The sequence below is a fragment of the Misgurnus anguillicaudatus genome, chromosome 22 (genome assembly GCF_027580225.2).
Source record: "Misgurnus anguillicaudatus chromosome 22, ASM2758022v2, whole genome shotgun sequence".
Taxonomy (NCBI): Eukaryota; Metazoa; Chordata; class Actinopteri; order Cypriniformes; family Cobitidae; genus Misgurnus; species Misgurnus anguillicaudatus.
Genome location: NC_073358.2, coordinates 981,135 through 996,228, shown reverse-complemented (window position 1 = coordinate 996,228; position 15,094 = coordinate 981,135). Strand labels below are relative to the sequence as shown.

Below are 15,094 nucleotides of genomic sequence, written 5' to 3'. Positions count from 1 at the left end.
ACACAGTGTTTAATGACTGTAATTACCCATCTGATCAGAAATTAGAAGTCTCATTCGTCATTAGATGTTAGAGTATCGATAACACTGAATGAGATGTTAGTCTTGATGTATTTGATAGTATTGAGTTGACTATAAACCCACAGACATCTGTGAGCTCAGATCAGATCTGACTGACAATTAATATCAGACAAACAGATGACATTCAATTACAATGATGACGGAAAAAACTGATGGCATTAAACTAGAAATTAATTACCACGTTCAAACAATTATCACATGCCTAAATGATAAGCTTGACATTTTAGAAGATTAATTTAGCATCATTCATTTATCTCCTCAGATTTGGACCGATAGATTATTGCAGTGAACTCTTTGGTTCACAGACTCATTGTGTGACTCTCTTCTGCTCTGGAGAAATACATGGCAGTGTCATCTTTCATTCGGCCCTTTTATTACCTGTTAATAATATATAAGCTGCCGTAGTGATAAGGTGGATATTGAGGAATCACCTTTGGGAATAACCCATTCCTGCTTTATGTCTTTCTGTTCACGAGTATTTGATCGAGTGGGTGAAGTTCCTCCGTCAATGCATCAGGAAATTACATGTGACCGCCACAAAATCTTGTCGGTTTATTGACCACCGTTTGTAGGTCATACTCCAAAATTCGTACAGGAACACAGACACATTTGTCTACTGTGGCTTATACTTGTAAATGTTTCTGAAATAAAAATATAAAAAGTCATCAGCTGGAGATACCTGAGTTCTCAAAGTCATTGTAGGAGGCTTCCCAAGTCTCAGCCATGCCCACGAGAGTATTCTCCATGATCTGCAGGTCAGTAGTGGGACAGTTGCATTGTGGGAACTCCTCAGCACACTTACAGATGCACTGGTTGTTCTGGCAGATGTATTCTCCCTCTCCATTACACATGATGTAGCTCAGAGCTGACTGGACAAACTTCTCCTGCAGGTACTCTGGAAAAATGACCTGCAAACCTGCGAACGGGAAGCAGAATCAATGTTAAAGTCATTACCAAGATCCAAAGATGTTATCGATTTCACATCAGTGAGCAACAGGTAGAAAGTGCTGCAGACAAGAGAACTTTACTTCACATTAAATGCTGTATCAGGAGCTCTATATGACCATTTGCTGTAGATATCTGGAGCCACACAGAAACTCTAAATAGATCATTGGCTCACAATCGAGGGACAATCTTCCGATCTCTGTGATGATGCCAACACGAAAGTGACTTAAACTGCAATTCACCGACGGGCCACTAGAGGCTCCAAAAGGGAGTCAATCCCCATAGACCCTCATGTTAAAATGCACAACTTTACAGCAGAAATTAAAATGTTTTCAGCCTGGTACAAAAAGTGATTTATTTGGCCCTTCATGAGTTCCTTTTTATCCATTTAATTTATATTAAACCTTAAAGTTCGGCAAAATTAAGGGCGTGGCCACTTGAGTGACAGGTGAACTGCCACTGCTGTCACTAGAGTTGAGCTAGGCAGGTATGGTTTCAGTAACCAGCCACTTCAGCTTCACCTACGTCCCATTTTTGGTTATCCGCGAGTCATGCGCAGTGACGCGATCCCAACATGGCGACGGCATGCTCCGCCAACTATTGGCTTAAAAAACTCTCCTCACAAACCTATGGGTGACGTCACGGACACTACGTCCATATTTTTACAGTCTATGGTCACAATACAAACGCCATTGATATAACATACAATGTATAATAGTTTCAGAGAAGAGTGAGATTGTTTTTATAGTTTCACCAATGGTCCACTTGACTTTGAGTTGTCCTCTCACAGTCTTTAGATAATCTAATAAAATGCGAAGGTGATTGATGCGTTCTGTCTTGATCTGCTTCAGCTTATTTACCCGGGCTGTCATAATTTCCTCTTCTGTGTGCATGTGTGTCTTTATGATTGTGTTAGTGTGTCTGTGTTTCATTAGTGATGTTTGCTAATGCTTGTAGTTATTAAAAATAATCTCAAAGACTTACACTTACATAGACATATACAAAGAGAGACCTGAGCCACATCTGGAGATAAGAATATAACACACACACACAAACACACACACACACACACACAGCAACCAGCCGGCAATGATCTACTATAGCTCAGCTTATAGACGGTTTCATCAGACGCAAGTGCTTTGTCGTGTTTACGCATCTGGACTGAACTTAACTTCTGTGGCTGGTTGCATAAACTTCTTAGACTAGTCTTAAAAGGTAGTCATCTATTTTTTTCAAGACTGATCATAACTGTTTTAAGTATGTTACATAAAATGGTAGATTGGCCTAATTCAGCGGTTCAAAAACTTTTTTCCTGCGCAATTTAATGATTAATACCAACATTTATGCCTGTTTAAAGACGTCCTCAGAAAGTCTCCTCGTTTTTTGCCCCCTCATGGTGCAATTAAAGAATTGAGATGTCCTACATGATGGCGGAGCTCGATAGGTTTCTGGGTCGTATGATGTAGGACGTAGGAGCGAGGAGATGAGGAAGCATATTGAGAAGCACCCTAGCAATGTAACACATTTTAGTTGCAGTGTTACTTATAGTAAATAAAACATATAAAGTAGACTATCAAAATAAAATTTAGATTAAAACTATATTGTACATTTCAAAAAATATATATGCAATCTTTAATCCAAATGAGCTCAAATGTCAACATCTTTCCAGACTCCATCAAATGCAGATGAAATATGAATAGTGGTTGTACAAACATCAGGTGTAGTTTTGACCTGTCCTGCGTATACACAAGTGCAACAGATAAATTAAAGGCGGGGTGCATGATCACTAAAAGCCAATAGGCTTATTCGACTTCATGCAGCGCCACAAGAACCGACAGCCGGATAACGTCAAAGTTCCGCGAGAGCGATTTAAAAGCAAACTACCGTATGATTTCGCAAATCGCTCTCGCGGTACTTTGACGTCATCCGGCTGACGATTCTTGCGGCGCCGCATGAAGTCAAACAAGCTTAATGTTAATATTTGAAATCACATAAACAAACACGTCCCTAGCCCAATAGAATCTGTACCTTTTTTTTGATAGACCCGCCCCCACACATACGCAACCCAGGCAATAATGTCGGTTAATAGACACGCCCCTTACTGTTGATTGGCTACAAGTGTGTTTTGGGACTCGGCCCGACTCCCTTTTACATTTTTTTTTTCAAATCACGCGCCCCGCCTTTAAAAAGGTCACTTCTAAATGTGTTTATACAACCAATTATAGTGGCAAGCAAACAATGTTAAACTGTCTAGCAACATTCAAGAAAACCAACATGAGCATCACGGCAACATGCGAACAAACACCCAGAACATCTTAGCAACACATTGGCAACCACAGAAAGCCTCATCTACTTTATTCAAATTCATCAAGTTCTGGAGTCCCGACGCCACAATTACCAATCAAACAATCAATGTGACAGCCAACATATCTGATCACAGTCAGCTCGACCGTCTCTCTCTCTCTCTCTCTCTCTCTCTCTCTCTCTCTCTCTCTCTCCCAGTCTGTCTCTGGACTCCTGAGCCAATATTCATTTAACTTGATGTATTCCTGCTCCTGTAACTTTAATGTGATTTGTGGGAGAATCCAGATGGTGAGTTCACGGATGGGTGCGACTCTGTGACAATAGAGGTGCCAACAACATAGAGTTCACAAATACACACACAGACACACAAACACACTTCTCTATTAGAGAAATACTGCAGCACCGGCCGTCTGGGTAATAAGCCCAAGAGACAAATCTTAACTAACTCTCTCTATATAAATGACTATATAGTCTATAGAAAAGACACATACTGAAAAATATGAAATGCAATATTATAGTTTTTACATAAAGGCAGTACAACAAATTCTACCATGAAAAATAAATGCGGAATACAGAATGAATATATATTAATATCAGAAGTAAATGGTGCTAAAGCAGACTCAGTTTTCAGTAAGCACATAACAGTGTCTCTTTCTTTGGTGTGATATCTGACCCTGACATGTTCTTGACAGATTTATTCATATGTCTCCAACATGTCTTGTTATTTAACAGCAATTTTCTCCAGTTTCACACTTACTAGAAACATCAAGAAAAGCAAGCTGACACAATCTTGTAAACACCGAGGTGTGACACATCACCGTATGTACATCACTGAATCTCTCAGCACTGTGATGATGTGTGAATCTGTCCTCTGAAGGACAAGATTAGACCTTATACACTTATATACTGCACCGTTTGAGTGGACAGACATTTTTAGTGCCGTCTGAAATCATAGTGGACATTATTGAGTGCACTCATTCAATCCCACAATGCACCACAATAACAAGTGTGCAACTGATCATCTAACCCATCATCTAACGTGAGGCTTGCACTGAATGAATTTCCGATGGCACCCATAATACTTCCAGCAGCAGAAGATGAGAGCATTCATTTGTGTCATTCTCACATTAAGGGGCAGCTTTCAGGACAGGGTTTAGATTCATTCAGGATTAGAACTTAGTTATATCAGGACATTTAAGTAGTTTTTACAAAAAAACCTTACAAAAATAAAACTATACTGGTGTGCATCTGGAGACAAAACAATGACACTAATATGTGGTATTTATAAATGAAGGCATATCAAAATGCTATTTAATTTGGGACTGGAGTAAGACCTGTCTGAGAAACCACCCTTATGTGTGTTACTGTAATCTGATGCTCTAAAGAGAGAGAGATCTTAACAAATGCAGAACAGGGCCCGTAATATTAAAGCATCTTAGAATCCTCTCAGAAAGCTCCTAATTTATCTTAAAAACTTTTATGTAGGAATCTTAGCTTAGATGCGATTCAGGACCAATCTGAGAGCAACTCTGAGCAAGAAAAATACAAAAACTTTTATCTTAGTGAGATAACTAAGGGAGCTGACCCTGTTGCTATGTCTTTTAAAGACACTGGTTGGTTGTCCAAGAAGGAAGAAAAAACGTGATTTTAAGTATAGGGTCTATTACTTATTACCCATCAATTTGAAATTACAGGTATACTTTTCCTATTTTATATAAATAAATAAATATGAAGCGTTTGGTTCCAAAACCTGATAACAATAATATCAATCAAACTGCAGTTGGTTTGTTTTGATTTAATAACTAAAAAAAGAATATAGCTAAGTAGCACAATAAACACAATAAAAACATAATAATATAATAAAAAACGTTTTCACAAAAAGTTGAAAACGGAGTTATCTTGTTGAGGTAAGTGGTTACAAATCAATTTATTTAAGCTACATTTTAACAAAAGTTTATTTTATTTTATTTTACTAATCGTTTTTGTTTACCCTTAAATTTATTGCAACCGCTTACCTTAAAAAAAAATGGAAAATTGATTGAATAATTTTTTCAGTATATATATACACTAAAAAAAAAAGATTCATTGACTTTAATCCATTTTTTTAAGGTAAGTGGTTGCAATCAATTTATTTAAGCTACATTTAATCAAAACAGATTAGTAAAGTAAAATAAAATATAAAACTTTTGTTTAAATGTAGCTTTAATAAATTGATTGCAACCACTTAGAAAAATGATTAAATTCAATGAATCATTTTTTTCAGTGTACATATATACATATATATATATATATATATATATATATATATATATATATATATATATATATATATATATATATATATATATATATATATATATATATATATATATTAATAAAGAAAATATATAATTTATATCCACTCACCTAAAGGATTATTAGGAACACCATACTAATACTGTGTTTGACCCCTTTCACCCTCAGAACTGCCTTAATTCTACGTGGCATTGATTCAACAAGGTGTTTAAAGCATTCTGTAGAAATGTTGGCCCATATTGATAGGATAGCATCTTGCAGTTGTTGGAGATTTGTGGGATGCACATCCAGGGCACGAAGCTCCCGTTCCACCACATCCCAAAGATGCTCTATTGGGTTGAGATCTGGTGACTGTGGGGGCCATTTTAGTACAGTGAGCTCATTGTCATGTTCAAGAAACCAATTTGAAATGATTTGAGCTTTGTAACATGATGCATTATCCTGCTGGAAGTAGCCATCAGAGGATGAGTACATGGTGGTCATGAAGGGATGGACATGGTCAGAAACAATGCTCAGGTAGGCCGTGGCATTTAAACAATGCCCAATTGGCACTAAAGGGCCTAAAGTGTGGCAAGAAAACATCCCCCACACCATTACACCACCACCAGCCAGCCTGCACAGTGGTAACAAGGCATGATGGATCCATGTTCTCATTCTGTTTACGCCAAATTCTGACTCTACCTGAATGTCTAAACAGAAATCGAGACCAGAGCCTCTTTTCCTATTTGTAGTGGAGATGAGTGGTACCCGGTGGGGTCTTCAGCTGTTGTAGCCCATCCGCCTCAAGGTTGTGCCTGTTGTGGCTTCACAAATGCTTTGCTGCATACCTCGGTTGTAACGAGTGATTATTTCAGTCAAAGTTGCTCTTTTATCAGCTTGAATCAGTCGGCTCATTCTCCTCTGATCTCTAGCATCAACAAGACATTTTCGCCCACAGGACTGCCGCATACTGGATGATTTTCCCTTTTCACACCATTCTTTGTAAACCCTAGAAATAGTTGTGTGTGAAAATCCCAGTAACTGAGCAGATTGTGAAATACTCAGACCGGCCCGTCTGACACCAACAACCATGACACGCTCAAAATTGCTTAAATCACCTTTCTTTCCCATTCTGACGTTCAGTTTGGAGTTCAGGAGATTGTCTTGATCAGGATCACACCCCTAAATGCATTGAAGCAACTGCCATGTGATTGGTTGATTAGATAATTGCATTAATGAGAAATTGAACGGGTGTTCATAATAATCCTTTAGGTGAGTGTATATGTGTATGTATATATATTTTTTATGTACATGCTATTAATGTCATACTTGATGTATTTGATAGGAAATAAACAGCGACACAAGGTTCTGTACGTTTGTGTGATCACTTTGCTGTAACAAACCCAAATCATCTCTGAAAATTGCATTTCTTTCCAGTTGCCTGATCAAATGTGTTGCATGTTATTAACTTACGGTCATGCATTGTGTGGAACACTTTTTGTCTCCCTCCTCGTGTTTCCCTCTTGCTAAAGAAACTCTTAAACCTCTTAAAAGTCCTCGTCGATACTCCTTACAATTTTGACCTTAAGACCTCTTTTAAGGTTTAAGATACTTTCTCAATGACTTTTTTTCTTTACTATGACCTTTTCTTTAATGTCAAGGGGAAATGCCCACATTTCTAAGAATTTTCTTAGAATTTTGTCACGAGGAGCTACTCTTTGCGCTGAGATGTTGGTCTTGGTTTGACTTTGTCAGAGATCATAGTCTTTGTGCAATAAGTTGTCATCAGATCAGTAAATCAGGTATCATCAGTGAATCTGATCTGAGATCAGACGGCTGCTGTAATGATGGAGGATGCAGAACATTATGTTACATTGCGATCCACAAGTGCCATCCATACACCTGCACTGGTTCTTTAAAATGGTGAAAAGCTTCCAGTCCACCTGTATGGACTCACACACAACTTAGTCATCGTTTGAATAGCGCCGCTATGAAAATGTTCACAAACGTCTCTTAAATTGAACTTCATAGATCTCCAGCTTAGGCGTTAATAGTGCAGTGTTAATTGCAGCAGGCAAACAGTGCTAGAGAGTTTCTAAATTAGGTGCGATCTTTAATGAGGCTAATTTACATAAAAATGAGGTATGTTTGCACTGAAAAATGACAATGACATCACATAAAAAGAGCTTTTTAGCACCTGCTTAAGCATAATCATACATAGTTTGTCAAGAAAGCGTTTTATTACCGAAACTTCCTTTTCAGTGTACACCACGAAAATCTTCAAGTATTTAGTCTGGGGATCTGTTATTGGTATTATTAGTGAGTGTGGTCAGGGTCTTATACTGTAAGAGGGCCTGCGATTACTTTGGGTCTTAGACTTAGAAATGTGCTGAGATAAGAAATATCTCCTAAATACCATCCAATAAATGCCTTTCATCCTAAAGCCTTAACTATTGACCAGCTCGTGTCTGCGGTGCCCTTTAGGCAGGTAAGAAGCAGGTTATCTAAATGCTAAACTGTATCCGCAGGACTCGGCTTTGACCACTCGGGCTATTTTTATGTATCCTTATTTCGGGCCCTTTTTCCAGAGTTCACGGGCTCCTGGCGACGGCACTGGCCGTGATGTTGCGCTCCACCTCACCTGCAGGCGTTTCATCAAAGATTAATTGAGCATTGTATGCCTCCAAATTCACAAAATAATCATTAGTTAATGAACTGACGGAAAGAGCGGCATTACTCGAATAAGGTGTTAAATTACGGCTCGGTCGCCGTTACAATCACCTTAAAAGAAATTAAGCCCTTTAAACCTGATGAATCGCCGAGCGCCCTTCCAATCTCTCAGACTGAAATCTGTGCAGGGCTCATTAAAAGGGTCACAGCTCTAGATCACCGCCGTCAGTAAAGTAAAACAGTGTACGCGGCCCATTCTCTCAAAGCCTTAAAATAAAGCCCATCAAATACTGTATGCTTTTAGCTCGGAGACGGCACAGAGACAACGTCGCGCTCACAGCAGCCAATCAATAATGCAGGTCGGACTGGCAGACCTCACTCGAAATCACAAGAAGTGATACATGAGCATTTCAATCTCAGATGAACACTTATGAAACGACCATTAAAGCCTAAAAACAAAAACAAAAACCCTAATAAGAATCTTTGGCACAGACAGATACATCTTAAGGCCATGGATGATTCATTTGATCCATAATTAGACTAAAGTATTTTTATGTATTTAATGCCATTGACTTTTTGCCTGCCCTTTTCACTGAGTCTAATGCAATGCATTCTGGGATTGGCTTCTCTATGTGATAAAGCTTTACCTAACAAAAAAAGGAGTCAGCGAAATGTCACCGCTAGTCCACCTATAACAGCAGTCTTTGCATTGGACACATGCATATGAAACCTATAATGAGAGCCTCGTGCTTTTCTGAACGGATGCACGACTCAGCACTGTAAATCTTGCACGGTAAAAAGAAAGTAAGAAAGAATGAAGTGAGGAAATTTGATATATCTAGGCCATATTTTATGTTGCCAATGTGAAAAAAGACCCCAGCAAAATGTCACACTGAGATGAATGACTTTATGAGCTCTGATAATAATAATAATATCCAGACGTTACATTGCACCATTGTTGCACTTATTGCAAAGGCAAAGTGAAGTCACCGAGACTATTAACTAGTTTTTAGCGTCTGGCCGCGTTTCAAAAAGCAAATCAACGCGGGATTACGGCATACATTTGCACTTAGATTTGTGTCGTGCGGTAAATAAACAGCGGGCGTGTGAAAGAGTCGAAAGCCCTTTAATATCCACCTGTCACGAACATCAGAAACCGAATCAATATGAAAACAGAACGTCTTGGAATTGGTTTGGAGGATGAGGGCACAGAAAATATATTTAGTGTCAGTGGCGGCTCTCAAACCGGAGAGAAACGGCTGATTTATCGGCCCCGCTTGTCCAAACAGAAACTCTCCTGATTGACCGCCACCAATTGAGAGCTGACCGCAGGGTCACGGAGGAAGGATTTCATCAGCCGCCCCGACGCCTGGCAACCCGGAGAGGTGAATATAAGGATACTGGCATCAATCTTTTAAATGATGCACCATTACAGAAGAGCTATGCCCGGCGAGCGTGCGTTTATAAAGAGAATGATCTCACAGGAATCGGTCTGATGGAGTCTGAAGTTGCTGGAGTTAAAGGAGACCGGATTGTCTGTCATACTCGGCTGATTATATTTCGATCTGTATGACATAATGAACCGAACAACAGAGGAACTGATTATAACTCCACACTGTTATGCTTCATACTAGACATGTAGCACGCAAACAATTTTCACTTTTTACCTTTAAACTTTGATGGACTCTGAGTGCCTTTACAGTACATGCACAGAATAAGTGGATAACTAACAAAAAAAGCTTATTATAGAAATCTGTTTTTATGCGTTTACATGCAAATCTGTAAGCTGACAATGCAAAAATCTGCGTTTAAATTGAATTTGGAAATTTGTCAGGTTTCTCGTCGCCACCTATCATCAGTGTTTGGCAAGTTACTGAAAATTAGTAATTAGTTACTTTTTTGAATTACTCTACCAGTTACTGTATGTCAAAAGTAATTAGTTACAAGGTAAAGTAACTTTTAAGTTACTTTTATGTCTCTGCTTTTAAATGTAAATATGGACAGTACTGAAGAGTCAAACAATAGAGGGCTGTACTGCATTATTTTTGTAAAGTTTCTTATATGGATGGGCTATTTTACACGTAAGACTCTAATATATCACTTACTGTAACTGTGCATTCAGACCGCCACCGGCGAGCGCGTCAAAGTGGCCGGAAGTCATTCATTTTCAATGAGAGCCAGCGGCGCGTCATGTGCGGCGCGTCATGTACGGCGTGAGCGTCGAGGAGAGTTGAAATCAGCTCAACTTTATGGTAATGTGATATGACGCGGTTCGGCGGCAACCAATCGGAAGGCGGAAATGTTCGGCGGCAACCAATCGGAAGGTGGAAACCTCCGCCTGAGAGGAGTTCAGAGAATGCATTCGAGCGTCAGAGCGTCCACTACACATTTTCTTTAGCGTCGTTGGCAGGGCAGCCAGAGCTTTTATTGACGCTCTCGCCGGTGGCGGTCTGAATGCACAGTAAGAGCCTATTTTGCTTTAGAATCAGCCTTTGAATATTTTTGTTAGAAATAATCTTAATATGTAAGCTTAGTTTATTTATGTATATCATTTAGACCATTTAGACAAATATTCTGTATGTTTACATTGAAAATATATCATGTGTTAAAATTGTGTACTGTCTCTTTAAGAATTTGGGGACTGTGAGCTTGCGGTAGTGCGCTCTTTGGAATACAGTGAAGTTGCACAGTTTTCTTTACCGCATCTGCAATATTTAAGGTTTGTATATTTTTTATGTTTGACTTAACTGATAAACAAGATTAAAGGAAGATATTTAATCAGAAAACGGAGTATGTGGATTGTTTTGTTGGACGGACATAGAGTACAGAGTGAGTGTTTTGTCAGATACGGAGCAAGTGAAATCAAAACTTAAACTAAATGCGCACTCACACATACTATGGAGTTTTAACACAGCGCAGGGTGCATATTTTACTGAAAACAACAATCGCGGATCGTTATATATTAACATTTCTCAGATTTATTACTTTTGTGGATTACAAATGCAAGTTGATGTCATACTGGGATTGCTTGGCAAAGATAATTTACAAACACGAGACCGGATGGATTTTGACTTGCGCACAATTTTTAAACAAAGCTATGTTGAAATCTGTCTTAAGCTACACTGTTGTATCTCTTCTCGTGTCTGCAGAACCTCTAAATCAAACATGAGCTTTCATTTTTGCAGTTTCTCTGCCAACTACTTGAGTCAAGTGCAGACATTTATGCGTTACTTTGTGTTTACTTTCACATGTGACATTTATCTTTCACATACAGAGACATGCACACTTGAACAAAACTGGGAGAATGCCAGTTAAGGTGTTTACATGCAACACAAAATCAGGGTAATGGCTTACACCATTTATGGGCTTTTACCGATAAAAGAAAACTATTTTACACATTTACATTATCAGTATATTAGCCTAACTCCTTCCCTGCCAGACATTTTTTTTTAAGTTGCCGCCAGCATTTTTCGTGTGATTTTCACAAAATTTCACAAAATGGCTTCCAGGAAAAAAATTAGTAAAATATATACAAACATACAAATATGAAAGAACAGACCCTCTGCTTTCAAACAAACAATACAGGAATTTTTTTTCATCCTATATCTATATTTTTTCTCTGCTTATAAATTCTTAAATATTGGTATTTTTCTTTAAAAATATTTTTTTAGCAGAAAGCTAAAATAAATGCCGTTTTTGTGAAGGAATTTTGTTAGAGATCAGATTTAGAATGATTATCAAAACATACACAGAGTTTAAAATTAGTAAATAACGTTTTGGCTTCACCATCAAGTGGATAATCACGGTATTACAGATAAACATAAAAATTCATCAGGAACATGTTTTTTATGCATTTTTTTTCTTATTTGATGAGATGTTGTCAATTAACTTGTCAATGGCGGGGAAAGAGTTAAGCATAATCGGCATAAGACTGTGCATGTAAACGCACTCAATGACTTTCAGATCTGTTATTCTCCAATGAAGACAGACCATTTATTGAAACTACACTGCAAATATTACTTATAAAAAACCCAAGTATCCTAATTTTGTAATTGTATTTGTTGCTGTAAATGTTTATATTTGTCTTAAAGGTACAGTGACAAAACACAGCCAACTTACTTCACAGGGTCAGAAAGAGGATGAGAAACCGTATTCTTGCACCTTGGGGAAAAATAAAATAAAACTGCTCCAATAAAATCTGATACAGGCAATATGATGGGATTACTCCGGTCAGTCTTGACTCACATCACATCACTTCAGTCATCAAACCGTTCCTAATCACTCTTCAATCTGAGACACATATTTCCATCTGTGATTTATCATTGACAGACTTCACTGCACATATGTCTTAATTGAGTTGTTTTGTGTTTATTTGTTTGCCAATCTCGTGAAGAAAAAGAGAGAAAGAGAGAGAGGCTATGAAGATGAGTATGTAATCCATCACGCAGCAGATGAATTGCCTGTGGGGCTATTTAATTTATTTTCTCTCCTCTTCTTTGAAAACTGTTGGCTCAGGCTATTCTAACGTATTCATAAATCTTCCAGGATGGGCTTATAGCTCCTGCAAGAGCAGAATGAAAGAGAAAACGAACACAAGAAAAGACACAAGGTAACTTTCTCTCTTTAGTCGACTCTTGGCTTCATCGTAGGGACTGCAAACGGCTCTTGAGAGCCTCGTGTCTGTCCGAGACAAAAAATAGGATGAATTAAGCGTTAAACGGCTCCTTTAAACCGCAACTACTATGAAATTCCCACTTCTTGATTTGATGTTGTTTATTGGTCCCATATGGAGCATCTTGATTCAAATCAATATCCTGAAGTTACTGATGCTACCGGCAGAATTCATGTAGAATAATAAGAAGTAAACAACAATGAATCTCACAAAATCTTCATGTCACACGTCTGCCTATAATCACAATGGAGGAAAATTACATTTCTTTTAAGACCTTTACAATTAGACATGATTTTAAAGACATTGAAGCACCTCAGGGAACATCAGCTACATTCTTACGTTTAGATGAGAGTTTAAATGAAACTGATAATGAATGACATTTATACACTCACCAAAAGGATTATTAGGAACACCTGCTCAATTTCTCATTAATGCAATTATCTAATCAACCAATTACATGGCAGTTGCTTCAATGCATTTATGGGTGTGGTCCTGGTCAAGACAATCTTCTGAACTCCAAACTGAATGTCAGAATGGAAAGAAAGATGATTTAAGCAATTTTGAGCGTGGCATTGTTGTTGGTGCCAGACGGGCCGGTCTGAGTATTTCACAATCTGCTCAGTTACTGGGATTTTCACACACAACTATTTCTAGGGTTTACAAAGAATGGTGTGAAAAGGGAAAAACATCCAGTATGCGGCCGTCCTGTGGGCGAAAATGCCTTGTTGATGCTAGAGGTCAGAGGAGAATGGGCCGACTGATTCAAACTGATAGAAGAGCAACTTTGACTGAAATAACCACTCGTTACAATCGAGGTATGCAGCAAAGCATTTGTAAAGCCACAACACACACAACCTTGAGGTGGATGGGCTACAACAGCAGAAGACTCCCCCGTGTACCACTCATCTCCACTACAAATAGGAAAAAGAGGCTACAATTTGCACGAGCTCTCCAAAATTGGACAATTGAAGACTGGAAAAATGTTGCCTGGTCTGATGAGTCTTGATTTCTGTTGAGACATTCAGATGGTAGAGTCAGAATTGGGTGTAAACAGAATGAAAACATGGATCCATCATGCCTTGTTACCACTGTGCAGGCTGGTGGTGGTGGTGTAATGGTGTGGGGGATGTTTTGACCATGTCCATCCCTTTATGACCACCATGTACTCATCCTCTGTTGGCTCTTCCAGCAGGATAATGTACCATGTCACAAAGCTCGAATCATTTCAAATTTCTTTTCTTGAACATGACAATAAGTTCACTGTACTAAAATGGCCCCCACAGTCACCAGATCTCAACCCAATAGAGCATCTTTGGGATGTGGTGGAACGGGAGCTTCGTGCCCTGGATGTGCATCCCACAAATCTCCATCAACTGCAAGATGCTATCCTATCAATATGGGCCAACATTTTTAAAGAATGCTTTCAGCACCTTGTTGAATCAATGCCACCTAGAATTAAGGCAGTTCTGAAGGCGGAAGGGGGTCAAACACAGTATTAGTATGGTGTTCCTAATAATCCTTTAGGTAAGTGTATATATATATATAACTAGGGTTTAAAAAATGGAAGAACATGACTTAAAGTAATTTACATAGTTTTATTTTCATTTACTTCAAATTTTACTACAGTGTTAGTAATTAAAACATGTATGATTAAAAAAAGAAATAAAGAAAAAGTGTTGACCCTAGCGTTGTCATGGGCCCATATGCTACACCCCCCAACGGCACCCATTTGTGTATATATATATACAGTATATGTAAATATTCTTTCAGCTATGATTTATTGACTGACTTTGCTTAAGAACAAACATGCTGTGAAATGTGTTTAACTGCTGTAGTTTATCTGTTGCTTTTGAAGGGAAGAATATACGATTCACATAATGAATAGACTCAGCATGACTTCAATACAATGATAATTATCATAATGATATTTGCTTTCCCTTCATTCATTTATTTCAAATTATGCAAGAGAAATGAAATACAAACAGATATAGAAACATCCTCATTAACGTTCATATTTTATTTTATTATATATTTGCCTTTCAAAATCCATAATTTGCATTTTTTCGTGTGGTCATTAAAGTTTTGCTCTAGCTAACAAGCAAAAGAAAAAGTTTTATTGATGTCGCTTAAGGCAATGTTAGAGTTCAGGAC

At 38.2% G+C, this 15,094-nt stretch overlaps 1 protein-coding gene across 1 annotated transcript in view; it reads right to left on the bottom strand.

Moving 5' to 3' along the window:
• The window catches only part of brinp1 (bone morphogenetic protein/retinoic acid inducible neural-specific 1), a 115,922-nt gene that overhangs the window by 13,789 nt on the left and 87,039 nt on the right, over positions 1-15,094 (bottom strand). Inside the window, exon 6 of the mRNA XM_055200289.2 lies at positions 758-994. Coding sequence (XP_055056264.1) covers positions 758-994 — 237 coding nt within the window. The remainder of the gene's footprint in view (positions 1-757; positions 995-15,094) is intronic.